The 17624-nt window shown below is 39.9% G+C and overlaps 2 protein-coding genes across 5 annotated transcripts in view; one reads left to right on the top strand and one right to left on the bottom strand.

The window, feature by feature from the left end:
- GPR1 (G protein-coupled receptor 1) overlaps positions 1 to 11823 on the top strand; it is a 23452-nt gene extending 11629 nt beyond the window's left edge. For 2 of the 4 annotated variants that reach the window (XM_021400765.1, XM_021400766.1), the window contains exons 3-4: positions 6649 to 6697; positions 9214 to 11823. In XM_021400765.1, coding sequence (XP_021256440.1) covers positions 6660 to 6697; positions 9214 to 10282 — 1107 coding nt within the window. In that variant the 5' untranslated portion in view covers positions 6649 to 6659 and the 3' untranslated portion in view covers positions 10283 to 11823. Of the gene's footprint in view, positions 1 to 935; positions 1130 to 6648; positions 6698 to 9213 lie in introns of all 4 variants that reach the window. The other 2 variants (XM_021400767.1, XM_021400768.1) reach the window with 2 other exon arrangements.
- Positions 13725 to 17485, bottom strand: EEF1B2 (eukaryotic translation elongation factor 1 beta 2). Its single transcript, XM_021400770.1, has 6 exons — positions 17325 to 17485; positions 16899 to 17021; positions 15600 to 15723; positions 15174 to 15240; positions 14323 to 14448; positions 13725 to 13919 (listed from the first exon to the last, which is right to left on the bottom strand). Exons 1-6 carry the CDS (start codon positions 17402 to 17404, stop codon positions 13765 to 13767), a joined length of 675 nt encoding a protein of 224 aa, XP_021256445.1. The 5' UTR covers positions 17405 to 17485; the 3' UTR covers positions 13725 to 13764.

The raw sequence follows: 17624 nt of genomic DNA on the forward strand, positions 1-17624 counted from the left end.
TTAATAACTTTCAAATGTGTTCATATACTGTTCAAGAAGTATTTTAGGCTGCCAAAGAATGCCAGCTGACCTTGGCTGAAATATCTCCCCGCACCCTGTATTAGTTTTATTTGTTTGCTTTGCTTAGGGATAGTACATCTCCTACAGCTATCGCAAATTCCAGTAATATGAAAAAGAAGTACGCTGGTTCTGATCTAGATTCCAGAACAGGAACTGGATATCATTTCAACTTCAGATAACAAATTGATTTTTAACAATTGACAATTCTGTAATTATTAAAAGGTTAAGAACATCATTATTCTGAACAGTTAGTCATGCAGAATTATAAAGAGTTCTTTATGATCTGAGCTGAAAGGTGTGTGTTTCCCCTACTATCATGAAGTAAGATGGAATGATGTGCATCTGTCACTCAGTGCATGGAATAGTGTTTTCTAGGAAGCAACAAGATTTAAAGCTTCCTATATGAGCATATAATAAGCAGGGCTGGATTCCACCTCCTATTCAGCCCTAGTGATAGCCATGTCATTTTCCCCTTTAGCCTTTTTAAATGCTATCTCGCAAAATCAAACACAATACCAGAACTCTTTTTGTAGCTTGATAGAAGATGTATAGATTCAATGACAATTAAGACACATTTTCATTTTAGCTGCATAAAATATTCTTCTTGAATAATTTTACATATAAATTCTTCAGTCTGTGATCTGTTCTTAGATATTTTTGTGTGTGAATGTGTGAATAACTCCACTATTCCAAACAGTAAATAGATAGTTTTGCAGAACACTGCAGTCTGTTGAATGCTTTTGTTACTGGCTTTTTTATTCATTTTGTCTAGTGGAATGTGCCAACAGTTCAGATGTTCTCTCACTGTGGTTGCTGGTTGTCTGGCTAATTTTCACTCATTATTTCTAACAGTGGTTTGATTTGTGTTCATTCAGTCTGAAGCTAGAAGTTTCATAAGAGTGCAGGGCTGTGTTGTTGCTGGCTTTGCAGAAGAGAACTGAGTTGGAGGAACAGTTTCTCATGGCTCATTACCAGAAGGAACTGTTGAGACTGGGGTGGGCAGTACCCAGGAGACATTTGGTTTTAGAAAGGAAGATATCGTCATGCATGGATCATCTTTCCAACACTTGTAAGTTCTTGACACTAAAAGAAAAATTGTCCTCAAAGCGTTTGCTTCTATGCTCTTATTTTCAGTGTGTTCCAGATGCCGTGGGCTTGGAGATGTGAGGAAAGAAAACACATATCAGGCTATGAGTGCTCTCTTCAAGAGATAGTTTTTGCTGGCTTGTTGCAGCTCTTTTTCACCTGCCCACTGCTTTACTGCATTACAGTTCTTTAGAGGAACTGAATAGTCCTGCTTCAGATACAATACCTTTTCATTAGTGGGCCCAGTGATAAATTAACAAAACCCATTTCTATAAGCCAGGTTTGGTTTCAGGGGTATCTACAAAGGCCAGCACTCCAGAAGACTCCAGACTTTTCCAGGAACTTTAGCTCCCAAAGAGTATCCAGTTCCCAGTATCTACTATTCTTATGTTTTTTAACCCTAAAATCATTAAGACTTGTAGATGCAGTTTTAACACGTTTCTAGCCATCAGCTATCTAGTACCCAGGTATACTCGTGTAAGAATGGAAGCCAAACAAATTAAATTTTCCATGGTTAGTCTAATGTTTAGTTACCTGTTTACTTCTTTTGGCTAGAGTTTTCTTTTTGTTTGCTTTTTTTTTTTTTTTTTTTTTTAATATTGATCAGGTCACCGCATACAGAGAAGGCAGAAAAACATGCACAGTCTAATGGGCAATGAATGGCATTTTTAATTTCACTTTCAGAATTCTTGATTAGATCACAGAAATCACAGAAAGATCTTCCAGGGAGGCAGGGAGCAATGTATTCCCATCTCTATTAACTTCATTTGTGTTCTTCCAAACTTTGTGTCTTTCTTTCTTTCTTCTCTTCCCTAATATCTCTCTCGTCCCTTTCTGACACTTCTCAGAATATTTCTAGAATTATAAGACGCAGGTGTGAAGAACCAGCACCTTTTCCCTTTATCCGCAAAATATATTTGCCTCTTCATTGTTTTGGCAAGGTCTGGATTCTGCCTTCATCTCTTCCTTTGAATCTACTGTTTGGCTTTAGGCAAGCTACTTCTGTTCCTTCCCTATTTCTCTTGTGTCTGTTTATTCTGTTTTGATTATAAACAAGGCAGGAATTTTCTCTCATTATGTGCTTGCTGTGTCTAGATGCAGTGAGGCTTTGATCTCCAAAGGCTAGGGCCTTTGAATACTTTCCCAACACAAAATACTTGCCTCTTTCAGCAAGCGTGAGCCTGGCACAGCAAGTTTTGATCTCTTTTCAAGCTACCTGGTTGAGGGAGTGAGTAGAAAGCCCCTGAAGCATCAACGTAATACCATTTTCAACACTCCCATTTCTTCTTTCTGGTCGTCTTTCAAAGAGTTCAGCCTCATATTGTTCTAGTGAGATGTTTCAGAAACATTAAGAATCATTGTCCTTTTAAGAAAACTGAGTATGATGTTCCTCAGTGTCTTAAACTCTTATCGGAGTGTATTGTACTGTGTCTGGTGGAGTCAAATTCAATGTGACATTGAAGTGATTTGCAAAGGTAATACGGGAAACCTGTAAAACCAGTATTTCCAAGCCTCTAGTTTAATACTTGAATCAAATGCCATCTATTCTTATCACTGCTAGGGAGTGTTCCCTGTACCATATTAGGGAAATATATAAATATTTTAAATATTGAGATGCATTTGAGGAAGACTAAGATATGTACAAAACTTGGACCTGACAGATAAAGATAAGCCTGGACAGAGATCCAGGCTCCTTTTCATCGTAGAGAAAGCCAGCCAAAATCTGCAAGGCTGCCCAGGTAGGTGCTGGCTCCCACCAGAACAGTGGGCATCATGTCACAGGGCAGAGTCCTGTTTCAGGAGGGAAAAGGTATCCCAGAGGTGAAGCTCTGGTTTCTCCACTTCATTGTGAGTGAAAGCATGGTGTTATTTTTAAGAAAGGAAGATCAGACTGTGTTTGAAGAACCAGGCAAGGTTCTGATACTAGGTTTAACACCTGGTTTATCAGAGACTTCCTGTAGTTCATTCTCAACCTTCTTGTTTGTCTGTAAATCAACTGATGATACTTCCCATGTGAGTCCAGTTTCACTACAGCCTGTGAATACTTAGGTGTTACAACTGGTTATGTAAATACTCAGTCAGACAGTTCTGACTTGTAGGATATAAGACCATATTTTAAATATTGAGATACACTGTTTATCTAAACTTTTGTCATTTTCTTGACTCTGCTTGACCTTGTAATATATTTATGGTCACACAATAGACTAGCAGAGATTACGATAACCCTTTACGCTCAAAAGAATACTAAAAGAGTTGTTTAAACTTTTAGCTGTATTAACAGAGAGTAATGAGAGCACAAACTGACTATGGAGTTACCAGGTCATCTCTTCCCTGTGCATATCCCAAGTTTCTGTGTTTTCTTTGGAGACGGAAATCTTAGTGCATGGGATCTGCATGAAAATAAACGAGTTTTTACCAAATGCAGTTGCTGGTTCTAGAAAATTTTGAGTTACCTCTCTATGGAAATGATAAGCTACCCAATTGCAGCAGTTGTCTGGATGATTTGTTATATTCAAACCAGAGTTACTGTAGATATTTTTTCCATTACAGCAGCATTCTTTAGATATAGAGTTGGGTTTTCCATTTGTTGTTGAACATTTCTGTGGCAGCAGAAGTCCATGTCTGAAATTGTTGTTTTACCAGTATTAACTGTGTCTGTCTGTGAGTTTGTTAATCTCGCTGCAGGACTCACTTTGTCTGTACAAAATGTTATGAGACTATTATCTGGTCAGATGACTTCAATACCGCAGATGAAGTGGTGTGTTATGACTAATAGTATCATGTTTGGCCTTGCTTAAAGACAGTTGCTTTTGGCATACATTTTAGAAGATGTCTAGCTAGGACATTGCATATGCATTTCCAACACTGTTTCAGTGAGAGATAGAATGGAGAATGATGGTTATTTACACTCTTGTCTTATCTGCTAGAGCAAATCTATATCTGTGCTATGTCTTGAAAATGTTTCTGTTACGTATCATACCTATCACTATCCGTTCAAGTCATTGAATTCACAGCAGCATACAAAGTCACTTTGTTACCATATGTCTACCGACCATTAGAACGATTGTGCATTTTTGTGGAAGAGAAAACATACACGCAAGCCTTGCTTCTGCTTTTCTGTGTACCAGATAAAGCAACCACTTTCCTAGTAGCTTTGTCTTCAGGGTTTTAAGCTTAAATTGTAGCATAGCTGTAATTAAATTTGTAGCATGGGTATACCGGGCACTTCTTGCTGTAGGAATGTTTCTACAGGGAGGCAGGTGGTCATCTTAGTACGTAGTTGGCTGACAGTTTGTCGTCTCATTGGTATTGTCTGTGAATTTTAGGATCTTTACTTATGCCTTTGTAAAATACTTTCTAGAAATATGTATATTCTCCTAACAAACTTGCTCAGCCATCTGTGTTTTGAACATCACAGATAAACATAAAATTCACCTAGTAGTTTATGTTTTTGAAGCTACATAAATTCAAAATTTGGCACCTCAAAAGCTTGAAGATTTTTTTTCAAAGATTTTTTTTTTCCTGGGGGCTCTCAAATGAATCCCATATCCACACGGATTGCTAAGACACAGCATGAAAAGCAGGCTTCGGGTGACCTTTTGAAAAGCTAGCTGTTCTTCAGCATCTAACTCCTGCAAATGACAAATGTTGAAATGAATCAGTCAAACGGGCTTTCCTGTAGCCATAGATCATACATGCAGAGTATGATAAGCTCTGAATTATTCATGAAAACATTAAAAGTAGGGATTGTGCATTATATGCCCCTTATGAAACTAACTATTGAGACAGCCAACTCTACATACTATAATTTTCCTATTGAGTCAGGGCTTGCTATTGAGACCTCTGAAATGAATTTAGCTGCCCAAAGGCTCTCAGCACTGTTTATCACACTGAACAAACAGATTTAGAGGTGGCCTCTCAAATATTTGTGTTAACTTTTAACCGACACAATGAATAAGCTCTTCCCTTGGACATATCTGTAAATTTCTAAGATTTTAGGGCCGAGTGTGAGGGAGAGGCTGCATGGGCTGCAGCCCACATACATGGCAGAAACTACCAGTGCAATTAAATTGGACCCTAACTTGCATATTGCCTGGGGATCTTTGAACCCCCAGAAAGACCTTACACTGAGTGAGGTGAAAGGAAATAGTGACTGTTCTGTTTGTCGTCTCCTATTTTAGACTGAAAACCCAGCCTAATTTAATTCCAAAGCCATTCCACTGACCTCAGGGCTGGGGCATGGTGAGGTCGAATGACTTCCCCTGGTCAAAGAGGATGCATGTGGCATAGCCAGGAATAGTCCATAGACCTTGTCCCATGTCATAACTGTCCCCCCTTCTTACTGGGACAAAAGTTGTTCTGTTGTGAGCAGGTTCAGCTATTTGTATGAGTTGTCATTATGGCTCACTTTCTAAAATACTATAATGGTGGCAGAGAATACAAAATTCAGGTACTTGTAATAAAAAACTGTGAATCTGTCAATTCAGATCTTATTCTGCATTTCCTCCCTGAAATGCAGAGAAAGGCATTGCGTGTGACACATGGTAAATTTTTTCCCAGCAGCTTAGGCTTTATGTTTTAGATACGTTTATTAATAATCTTTGTTTCTTTGAATGTTCTGTCCTAGGATCTGAAATGCATTAACACTGAGCATCATCCTGTGATATTCCTATGAAGTCATTTCATAATTAATTTCCGTGTTATGGAAGGGGACGGGAAACGAAACCTCCTAGTCAAACATTCTGAAATCTATTTGCTTAAAAACAACTATATTCATAATTAAGAAACTGAATCAAGGAAAGTCGGTTTTCAGAGCTGCTTGTGACCTCAGCAAACAGGAACAGACACCAGTCAAAGGACAACTGCTAAGCATACACTTTACACAGACTGTGTACTATTTAAAAAGAAGACAGGATGAAGTCTAAGCTTGGTTATATTCATCCAAATGCAATACGACACTGTTCTGTAACCTGTAGCTGCCCCCAAGTCCTATTGCCAGGTCTCTGACCACATTTTCCTGTTTATTAAAACATATTTTCCTCTCTGTGGCCCTTTTTTGCAGCTCTGGACCAGCAGGGTCTGAGACATTGAACTACACCCTCTCCCTCACCCTTTCTAACAGTAGGCCTGAAAGCCAAATGGAAACTGCAGAAAGTCTACTTTTTTTTTCTACTGGACCTCTGTTTGCAGACAGGTTCATGAAAGAGTCTTCTCAGTCTGGAAATTAGGCCATTTTGCAAAGATTGTGCAGGAAATCAGAAGCAAAATAAGGAATAAAATTAAATTTCTTCACTTTCAAGACGTGGTCTTGAACTGCAAGATAGTTCTGTTTCTTAAAATGTATTAATAAATAAACTCATACATTTGGGACTGTATGTGTAACATGAAGAAATATCTGTTGTGAATGATGGTTAGCAGTTATCACAGGAGAAAAAAATCTGTGTCCTTACTACCTTGAAACAGCATAGCTCCACTGAAAATTCCCTACTGCTTGTCTTGCAGCACCTAATGCCATGAATCCTGTTACAGAAGTGCTTTGTATATGTGGAAGGTAGGTGCAGAAGCTTCTGGGCTTTGCAAATGGAATTGGCAGTCTTGCTAAGTCTTAGCCATATAGCCTAATTTCAGCATCTGTGCCCTGAGAGCAGTGGTAAACAATGTTCCTCCTGCCTTTTTCGCCCCAATCCTAAAGAGTTACTATATTGGAAGACTGGGAGTTAGAGATAAGGAGAAAGATAACCTTGGAAAAATATTTCCTCAAAGTACATTGCATTTTAGATGTATGTTCTTTCAGCGGATGTTTTAAATTACAGGAGGCTTGTAAGTATTTGATATTTAGCTATGTTTTCCTTCTGCTGTACATCATCCATGAAATTCTAAATATTAAATGAACATTGTGGGGCAGTAGGCAAACATCTGTTACTGTTGTTGTTTTTAGCCCAGTTAGGAAAAAATAGTTTTGAGGTTGCACTTATAGGGAGAAAATGCTTGAATTCAAGTGCTGTATTGTGCTAGCTATTGAGAAGTTTAGAAACAAACCTGATTAATGACTAAGATACAGGATGTTAATCATCAAGATACTGAAAAATTGTGCTGATTTATTTAATTGCATAAATTCAACTTGAAGGTATAATTCTGTACACAGGCAAAGATGCTTAAAAATCCAAATAACTTCAGTATTCTCTGAAACTGTACAAATGTAGCGTTGTTCCAGATGTTAGTGGTACTGCTTCTTGTTTATACCATTTCTTACCAGATGTTATGCTATTTGAAAAAATTACTCAGATGGGTGGTACCAGTATTTGATGCAGAGTCTACCCCCATGAGGCATGTAATTACATGAATACAGCCCAATACGTATCATTTTATCAGGACAGCGAAGTAAATAACATTCCTTTAGCTTGATGTAAATTGCAAGGGGCGAATGTTATCATAGCTTTTTGATAGACCAGATTCTTGACTTTTATTACAGATTTTTTTTTAACAAGAGATATGAAGTTCCACAACTTTGTTGTTGTTTTAACCTTGCCCCATCCATCCATAAATGAGAAATCAAATCCTGCCAATATGTGCACGTATATAGCTTCACTTTTGTGAGGAAAGTTATGTATATAAATACAGGCTTGCAGATGTGCTTCTGGAGGCAGCTTTCTCCTGACATCCTGCTTCTGTTGTCTTTTAGCATACTAAAATTAATGGAATTACAGGAATGCATAGCTGGGTTCCAAAAGTGCGGGATGAATCTCAGTTTCTGAACAGAACTAGCACTCAGAAATGTAACATTGAGCTCATCCATGGTACAGCCAACGGGCAGGTCATATCCTGCTACCAGTGCAGCTGAGTCCAGCCAAAAAACATTGCTTTAAATGGTGATAGAATTTAGCAGGATATTTCTTTTGCGTATGGCAGATACTTTTGTCAGACCATTGTCATCTATACTATTATTTTTCTGTACTTTGGAATGAACACAGAACCTCTAGGTGTTTTTTCCCGCTCAACTGTCATTTGATGTTTTCCTCTGAGTTTCTTCCCCTTCCCCTTCCCCTTCCCCTTCCCCTTCCCCTTCCCCTTCCCCTTCCCCTTTTCTTCTGTCTTCTGGATCTTTCTATTGGTTTATGTTTTCCTTTTTACTCCCTCCTACGCTCATCCTCTTCAGCTTTACAGGAAAATTCCTATTTGAAAAATTGTGTTGTAAGTTCCAGAAGCTTTTGTAACAGAAGAAAATGGAGTTTGTTTTTTTTTTAAATGCTAATAAAACCAACAAATAAACAGAACCACAAACCAAATATAACATCTTTCCAGCTGTAGCTCTTACAGTGTGTATTATTCTCCTGGAAACTTTATTTTCTTTCATCTATTAGCTGTTTCTCAGATCACTAGTGGAAGAATATGCCAGTTGTATGCATTGCCACTGAAATATTTTCCTCATGTTTCCTTCTCTACATCCTTTGCTGCGTTTTGTCTGGGCTGTATCCCAGGGAATCTAGCATGTTGAGTGGGTCTGAGAATCAGCATTCCTTGATACAAGGACAGATACGTGATAGACAGGAATAAAGCCATGAACTTGCATTTGCTGGCAAAATCACTGTCTATATTTTGTTAACTATAACTTGAGATGTGTGAGGATGCACATAAATCTTTTCTTTAGAAGAGAAGGAAGGCTTCCTGGCACTTTCTTGCCTTTGTAGATGCCTGATGCTTCTCTGATTTCTGATACAGATATGGTCCATAAAATCTGTTTCAAATAGGATCAGAGCAGTTAAATTCTAAACCCAGCTAGAAAAGAATACAAATCACACTTCAGTAGAACTTTGCAACGTCATCTACCAGTGATGTTGTGGTCAGTGATCTCTTAAGAAATAAAGGTAAGGGAAACAGTTCCCAGACTACTTGTCTTGAGTTTTTCTTGAAATGTTTTGAGCCAAAATACTCCACAAGCTTTGTAATAGAGGTTGACAGCTAGGAAGTGATAGGTATGTGAAACTAAACTCAAAGGAGTTGCAGGTTACTATGCACAGTGCAATGAAACAGTTCCCTTTTGATTGTTCCATTTCTTTTCTTTCTTAGAAAGCAGCTGTGCAACATGACATTTGAAGATTTTGAGAACTACTCTTACTTCTATGACCTGTCTGAGGAAGAAGAATCACCTCAGTCCACCCTCAGCATTGCCCATATGATTTCCCTTTCATTTTACAGTGTGGCATTTCTTCTGGGAGTCCCAGGAAATGCCATTGTCATCTGGTTTATGGGCTTCAAGTGGGATAAATCTGTCTCTACACTCTGGTTCCTCAATCTGGCCATTGCAGATTTCATTTTTGTTCTCTTTCTGCCCCTTTATATCACATACGTGGCAATGGGCTTCCACTGGCCTTTTGGGAAATGGCTCTGTAAAATGAACTCGTTCATCGCACTACTGAATATGTTCGCCAGTGTTTTCTTCCTGACATTCATCAGCCTCGACCGCTACATCCGCCTTGTCCACCCAGTTTTTTCCTACAAGTACCGGACTATAAAGAATACCCTCATTCTTAGTGGGATCATTTGGATGTCAGCTGCAATTATTGGTGGCCCTGCCCTATACTTTAGAGACACGGCTACTGTTCTCAACAATGTCACCATTTGCTACAACAACTTCCATATGCATGACAGAGAACTCATTTTGCTGAGACATCACATTCTGATTTGGGTGAGGCTTGCATTTGGTTACCTCTTTCCTCTACTGACCATGGTCATTTGCTACACCTTGCTGATTGTTAAAGTAAAGAGGAGAACTGTGTTGACTTCTAGCAGGCTCTTCTGGACCATCGTTGCTGTAGTTGTAGCTTTTTTTCTTTGCTGGACACCGTATCACATATTCAGCATTGTGGAGCTCTCTGCTCACCATGACGAAAATTTGCACGACTTATTGCAGGATGGCATTCCCCTCTCCACGGGCCTTGCTTTCATCAACAGTTGTCTCAATCCAATCCTCTATGTTCTCATTAGCAAGAAATTCCAGGCCCAGGTCAAGACGACAGTCTCTGAGGTGCTAAAATTGGCACTGTGGGAGGTGAGCCGCTCAGGAACCATCAGTGAGCAGCTGTGGGACTCAGACAACACTCATGTGCCTGTGCACTGCTGCGAAACTGCTCAGTGACTGTTCATCACCATCCATCTATAAAATAGCTGACAGATTTGGAGGTGTTGCTAACTTCACATCTGCCAATGAGATGTGCATCTTAGCATATACAGTTTTATATAAACAGCTGGCTTAACTGTGCTTGCTACTTTCCTTTAAATTTTTTAAAGGACGCATCATTTGGGTGTGGTGCAGTTGCAGTGTGGACAGCCTGAATAGAAAGTTGTCTGGGTTTTCTATCAGGAATGTTGTTGTAATCCTGTTGCTGACGATACTTCACTGATCTCAAAAGAGCACATAACATTCCTCTGATCGCTACTGATAACACTTTTGATCTAGGCATCCTCATCTGAGAGATCATGATCAGACATCAGTGGTTTGTGAGTATGCAAATATTTCACTACTGTTTAAAGTAGGAGTCACCTAGCTATATCCCAGCCAAACCAGGCAATCACTAGCTTCACTCTGCAATCAGAGAAGTAACTCAATACAGAGAATACTGAATTGCTGCCTTTTCCTTCAAAAGAAGCATGGAAATAAAATGTTTTCTCCCATTGCTTTGTCTTATACTCAGCTGAGCCAGGGTGCTGTAGTTTCTTGTCACTTACTTTTGTGCTCTTAATGCCAGCTGGTTGTAAAATACTAAGCAGGTGTTTCAGAAAGTATTTTGGCTCACTTAAAATGTGCAAAGAATTAGTGGAAATATTTCCTACTGAACCTGAGACTAAAGGCCCTTGTTCTTTTTCTGTGTTTAAACTTTCAGGTTTTAGAGAGCTTACAATTATTCTTTCATAAGCATGTAGCCAAATTCAGACTTCTCTACCAAGCTGCAGTTGAGATCGTACATCCAAGATATGAAGTTCACTTGCGTAAGAAAGAGGCAGTAGACCCAGTTGTCCTATTTTCTGCTCCAACTTGTTGCCTGCTGTAGAATCACACATGCACCAATGCAAATATACATGCTAAGTAGAGTGGGCCAATTTCTGAGGAAGTACCGCTTAAGAAGTTGTATGCGGGATAAAACTCTGCAAACAATAAAAACATAAAGCTTTAGGTAAATCTGAACTAGCTCTGTATTGTTACTGGCCTCCATATCTAGAGTAAAACTGGCTTTCAGATAACATACATTCTAACACCTAAGTTGCATTTATACTGTAAATGAGGCCTTATACATAAAACTATATATATGCATCTGTATGTATGCACAAGCACATCCAGTACGGATAGCTGTATAAATAGCAACTGTCTGATTGTGGTCTGTAGCTGTTTCTTTGGGCTCTGGTCTCAGAGTCTGAGAGTGAGACAGTCCATGGAATTTCAGTGTATTTAACTTTGGGCTGGAAAGCTGGTAAGCAGCATTCTTTCCTTTGAGTCATTCACTGCCTGGTACACAGTGACTCATCTGTAATATTTTGGCACAATGCAGCTGAATGTGCCAAAATCAACTGTTTTCAGTTTTTCTCCACATATTCCTTGACATCTTTCTAAGAATGATGTGTTTTAGTGCTCATTTCCTGACTGTACTCCAAGTGGAGTAATAAAATTTGGTTGGCTCCAAAGAATATGTTCATTTGCTTTTCTCAGCAGCAAATATGCAGCGACTGTTCACAGAACAGCACCTTCCTGACATTTTTGAAAGATGAAAACAAACCCTGACCTTTTCTATTACGAGAATTTTTTTTCAGTTTATTCAGATTTCTTCATGCACGTGAGGTATATGAGGACAAACATATGCAGTAAAGAGCTCGATTTTCAGACAAGAGAATTTTAATTTGCTTTGTCTTGAGTACATAAAGTATTTCACAACGCTTTGCTTGGACCAGCTGTCTGGATTAAAAAAAATATATTGCCAACATCTAACCACCACCTCGACCAAAAGCCTCCCCCAGGTAGTATAGAGTCTGGCACAACATCAGTGCTGGGCTGTAGAAATAAACGGACTAATAACTTTGCAAGGTAATTACTACCTCCTTCGTACCAAGATCAGCTACAGAATTGTCTCCAACTCATTCCAGCAAGAATAATGGAAAATACCTAAACAAGACAGACTCATTCTAGATTTGTTTCCAAAGAATAACCAAAAAATATAAATTACTCTCCTGCACTGTTTGGACAGAAGAATGCTCATTCAAACCTCTACAATAAAAAAAAAATGCCAGAGGAAAGGGATATCTCTGATTTTGCTATCAGATACTGCAGAGGAAAATAAAACAACAGAACTTAATAGCAACAGGTTCTAGTCTTAACTTCCTGATGTTTGTACTTTTGAAGATTGTGTAGAAGTGTTTCTGACACTTCTGTTAAAACTTTGTTACTTAAAATAGTGGTAACTGGCAGCCCTTTTTAAAAGATGCACCCATGTGTTCCCATGTTCCTATGCATGATTATATTTCTCAAATTTACTGTTGATCTCGTTGTTATAGGTTACATTTGATATAGGTATGTCTTATTCTGCCTAGGATACAGATTTTTCAGAGGCACAGTAACACTGTAGTAAGCTGTATTTTAACAAATTTACAAGGTATCATCCACGTGCATTAGCTGTAGCATGCAACCACTGCACGTTAATCCACCCAGCACATGGCACCGGCCAAGGTGCCGAGGCGCCAAGGCCTCGGCCTTCTTGAAGGGACACGCTGCCCCCTAGTGAGCTGTACGTTAATTCCACCTCTCAAGGATCACGATCCTGCCACTCAAGGTTAAAAAAAAAACAATGCTGGCCTGCAGTTTAAGGTGCACTAAGCCCTTGATCTTAAAGCAGGAATTGTTAACACCATTTTGTCAACACCACTATTTGCAGTACTAATGAAGGAGGCCCCCCAAAAGATGCAAAATTTGAGGTTATTTCTATTTTTTATTTTAAACACTTCAGAAGAAAAAAAAGAAAAACTCAGGTCCACACAACAGGAGATGGTGAGAAGTTACCCTGGCAGTCTCAAGTCAAATTAAAAAGTCCATTTCACCACATAATCTCCAGTGCACTGCAGTCCTCCTTGCTTTAAAATTCCTTATCTTTGTCTCCATTCATTTAGTGAGAGTTAAACTGTTAGCTTTCAAAAGAAAAAAGCCACCATACAACCATTTGGTTATTCACCACCCTTTCTATACAAAATTTATATTCCTCTTAAAGTGCTACAGCCCTGTGCTTCTCCCTGAAAGCCATCTCTTCTTCCAGAAGAATTACAAGTTTCTGAGGATGCAACTTTGCCTAACACAGAGGAAAGGGCATTTCAGGTATTTAAAGCCATCTAAATGTTAAGCCTAGACATAAGGCAACTGTATAATTTTTTTTTATTATTTTTTATTTTTTAAAAACCAACTCTTTTCTCTGGCACTAGGGCACTATGGTGCTGGAACAATCCTAGAAATCCAGTTTATTAGCCTCTACTTTACCCATCAGTCAAATTTTACATTAACAAACTGGACTGCACTATGATTTTGAATTAACCACAGACATGGCCCAATTTTTGCAATTACATTTATTCTAGATGTATCAAGACTTAGATCTTATTGAAAGCAGCTACATCCATTGATTGTACATAATCTTCAAAAGCTGTTATTCTTTCTTCCAGCATGTCTGTTCCAACTTTATCATCTTCAACAACACACTGAATCTGAAGCTTTTTGATACCATAGCCAACTGGTACAAGCTTGGCTGCAAAACAAAACAAAAAAGCATTAAACACTCCTTGCTTGGAAATGCAAATCAAAGATGTAACTGGCTGATAGCATTAATCAACAAGCTGATCTAAAAAGTGCTTATTTGAATCAACCTTGTTTCTGCTTTAGCAGCTTTTTGACTAACCCCTTTAAAATTATCACTCTTGTGATATTACGCAAAGAAAAACATCAGCTTGCTATTTAGTGGGTGCTAGTTCACCAAGCCCCATACATGCACAGCTCATGCTACACATGATCTATGTAGTATGGCAGTTAGTTCACTATTTTAGCTACCTGCATTATCACAGATGGGCCAACAGTAACCCCAAGGCTACCTATTCATACAGTACCCTAACAGATCACATGATCACCATTTCCCCACTTTGAATTTTACTTACAAGACCCCCAGACCAAGCCATCTGCTTGAATACTTCGAACACACTCCTCTAATTTGGCCATGTCTGTCTCATCGTCCCAAGGTTTCACATCAAGCAAGATCGATGATTTGGCAACAACAGCTGGTTCTGAGGAAAGGAAAAAAAAAAAAAAAAGAAGGAAAATCACAAACTCATGAATATACTTGCAAAACTAACTTCACAAGAACAACTTTCCCAGCTTAATAAAAAACTCATAACTCAGACAGACCTCTTGTGCCAACATGCATTTTTAAGGGTATTTTAAAATATATATCCTGGTTTTTTAAGATGCAGATGCACGCTTTTGAAAAATACTCTGAAAAGATAACATAAGCTAACATTGTTTGTTACATAGCGAGTCCTTCTTAATGGATCTGAGAAGGAGCTTAATACTACGTAACAGTTTATCTTCCACAGAGGGAATACTGCAACTGCTACAGTCCTGAACAGTTTCAGACCAGTAACTGTGGACGGACTTGTACCTGGCAGCCTTTCCTCTCGTAACTCACCAAGTATTGATCAGCCTTCTTAAGTTAGTCTGCCAAAGTTCTCATGCAGATGTGTTTTATACTACTTTTCACCTGTTTTATTCAAAGAAAATCCTAGGGTTCTCCTTCTGTAGAGAAAAAGCTCAGCTTCTTTGGTAGGACAAGCAGAAGTACAACAGGCAGAACAAAAAGTATGCTAAGGTTCAATGATTTGCTATAGGAAAGGCTAAGCTCACAGACAATTCAAGTGAAGCAAACCACTTCTGCCTCATTCCAGAGAAGTATATCTATTTCTAACCATCCTGTTCAAATGCATAAAAAGGTCAGAGTTATTCAAAGGCATACTTTTGGACTTCTTTGATTCATACTGGGCCAAGCGTTCTTCCCTCAGTTTTTTCGCTTCTTCACTTTCCTGAAAGAGAAATACAAAGTCACAAAAAAAGCACCAAACCCCTGGATCTTTAAAGCACTATTACATTGACTGGCATCTACTCAGGAAAAAAACAAATCATCACAGCTGTCAGCCGAAAGATGGTGATTTTTGTTTTATTCATCATGTAACCAGTCAAAATAGACATTTCATCCCATCATATTTCTTTCTAATGGAGAGTTTTTGTGTTACGTTCTACAAAGACACTGGAGTTTACAGATCCTGAACAGTATATGTTAAGGTCACAAATTAAAGTAACCTAAACTAGTAAGGTAAAAACTTGCCTATCCAGGTAGTTCTTACATATATATAAAACTAAAACACAAGAAAGTCACCAATACCTCTTCATCATCAGATCCAAAAAGATCAATGTCATCATCATCTTTGCTATCTGTGGCTGCACCTGTTGTGTCCTCAACATCAGCAGGACCGTATTTCCCCAAAGCCTTCTTTATTCCTGGCAAGCTAAAGGAAAACAACAGGTACTAAGAAGCTACTGAAATACCTGTAGAAATACTACCTATTTGTCATTCATAAGTACATTCATAGCAAAAATGTTGTGATAACTCGAAAACGTTAATTCTGCTTCTTGAAAACCTTCCCCAAAACAATGCTTCTGAAAACACCTTAGTTAAAACTACAGCAAATCCTACGAAGATTGCCTATCTAGTCATTGATGGATCCTGTGTTATTTTGCTGCCCTGTGTGACTATATGGATAGTAAAAGCCTTCATAATGAAATCTCAATATATTTTGTGGAAGGAGTTATCAATTTGTTTCCCTAAAAATATTTTCATTTGTTTAAATTAACAGAAACCACATTGATGATCCACAATGGATCAAAATCTCATTAATTTCCTATTGTTACTGTGAACTGCTATTATAGATTCATAAAATTAGACTTAGTTTTCAGTAATTAGCTGAAGTTACCAGAGTGGACTTTCAGAAGAACGCTTATCATCTCAGTTCCGTTTAGGTTTGAGAGCTTCAAAAATGAGCTGAGCCACCCAACTTCACAAGAACTCCCTCCAGAACAGGACTGAGGCCCAAAAAGGCGGCAGTGTAGCAGTACCGACACTACCTATGCTGTACCTTTTTAGAGAGGCCTGCAGTCTCCATGGATGTCAATACAGCACCTTTCATGAACACTAAAACCACTAAAAAAGAGAAGAGATAACATCTGCTTTTACAGTCCCCCTTCTTTGTATGTGTTTCTGTACTGTCAATCATAAATTTAGCATCACCTTCTGGGATTAAAAATCGGAACGAATCACCTTTCTTATTTCTTCTCTGCCTGCTGTCTTCAGGCTTCTGTCATAGTTCCTAGTTCTGCTGTTGTCCTTATGGAGTAGACCACTGGAAGCAATTTCCAGCTTTCATCATTGCGTAGGAGGCAGCAACGAGACCCAAACTTTCTTATAAGCTTCTACAGGAGCCCCATAACTGCACAAAGGCAGATTCTGCTTTCTCAACTCTGACTGGCCTCTGTAACATACTGGCAGGTCTGCTCTACTTCTAATCTTCTGTTCTGACAAGCCGTACAGTACCAGCGAAAAGCCCCTTCCTCTTTAAGCTCGGACACAAACGCAACAGTTTGCATGCTGGTTTGCACACGTGTTCACTTTGCGGTTTACGCGTACCTTGCCTTTTGCTTTTCATACGACTTAATGTGATTGTACCACCGAAGAGCATGGAACAACTCCGCCGGAGGCGGGGCACCAACAGCTTCAAAGACTGCTATGTCGGCCTGGGAGGGCACGTACCTGCAGAAACAAGCTTTAGTTAGCCCCATCCTCAACGCACGCAGGACGCGAGGCACCCGCCGCCGAACACAGGGCGGCCTATGCCCTAGCAGCGGCCCGGCGCCCGCCCGGCTGCAGGAACGGCGGCGAGAGCGCGGAGCCCCGCAGTCCGACACCGCGGGTGCGCCCTGGCGGCCGAGGGTTCGGCGCCCGCCCTCCCGACAAGAGGTTTACGCACACGCGTGTCCCGGGGCCTCCCCGCTGCTCCCTCATCAGGCCCCGCCGCGGCCCGGCCCAGCTCGCCTCCCTCCCGCCGCCCCTCACCCCTCGATGTAGCTCTTGTCGGCCAGGAAGTCGTTAAGGACCCGCAGGCCGGCAGCGGACTTTAGGTCCCCAAAGCCCATGGCGGCAGCGGCGCACAACACCAGCCAACCGCCCAGCCCCGCCGCCGCGCAAAGAGGCCCGGCAGCCTCTGCGCTCCCCTTATATAGGGCTTAAGTCCTGCGCGGCGTCGCACGTACACGTATCCTTCCGCTAGGAAGAACCGAAATAGTTCCCGGTGGGTTGGGCACCGCTCCAGCGCAGGGCGTACTGTGAAGCGGGCGTCATAGGAGCTGAGATGGA

The sequence above is a fragment of the Numida meleagris genome, chromosome 5 (assembly GCF_002078875.1).
Source record: "Numida meleagris isolate 19003 breed g44 Domestic line chromosome 5, NumMel1.0, whole genome shotgun sequence".
Lineage (NCBI taxonomy): Eukaryota > Metazoa > Chordata > Aves > Galliformes > Numididae > Numida > Numida meleagris.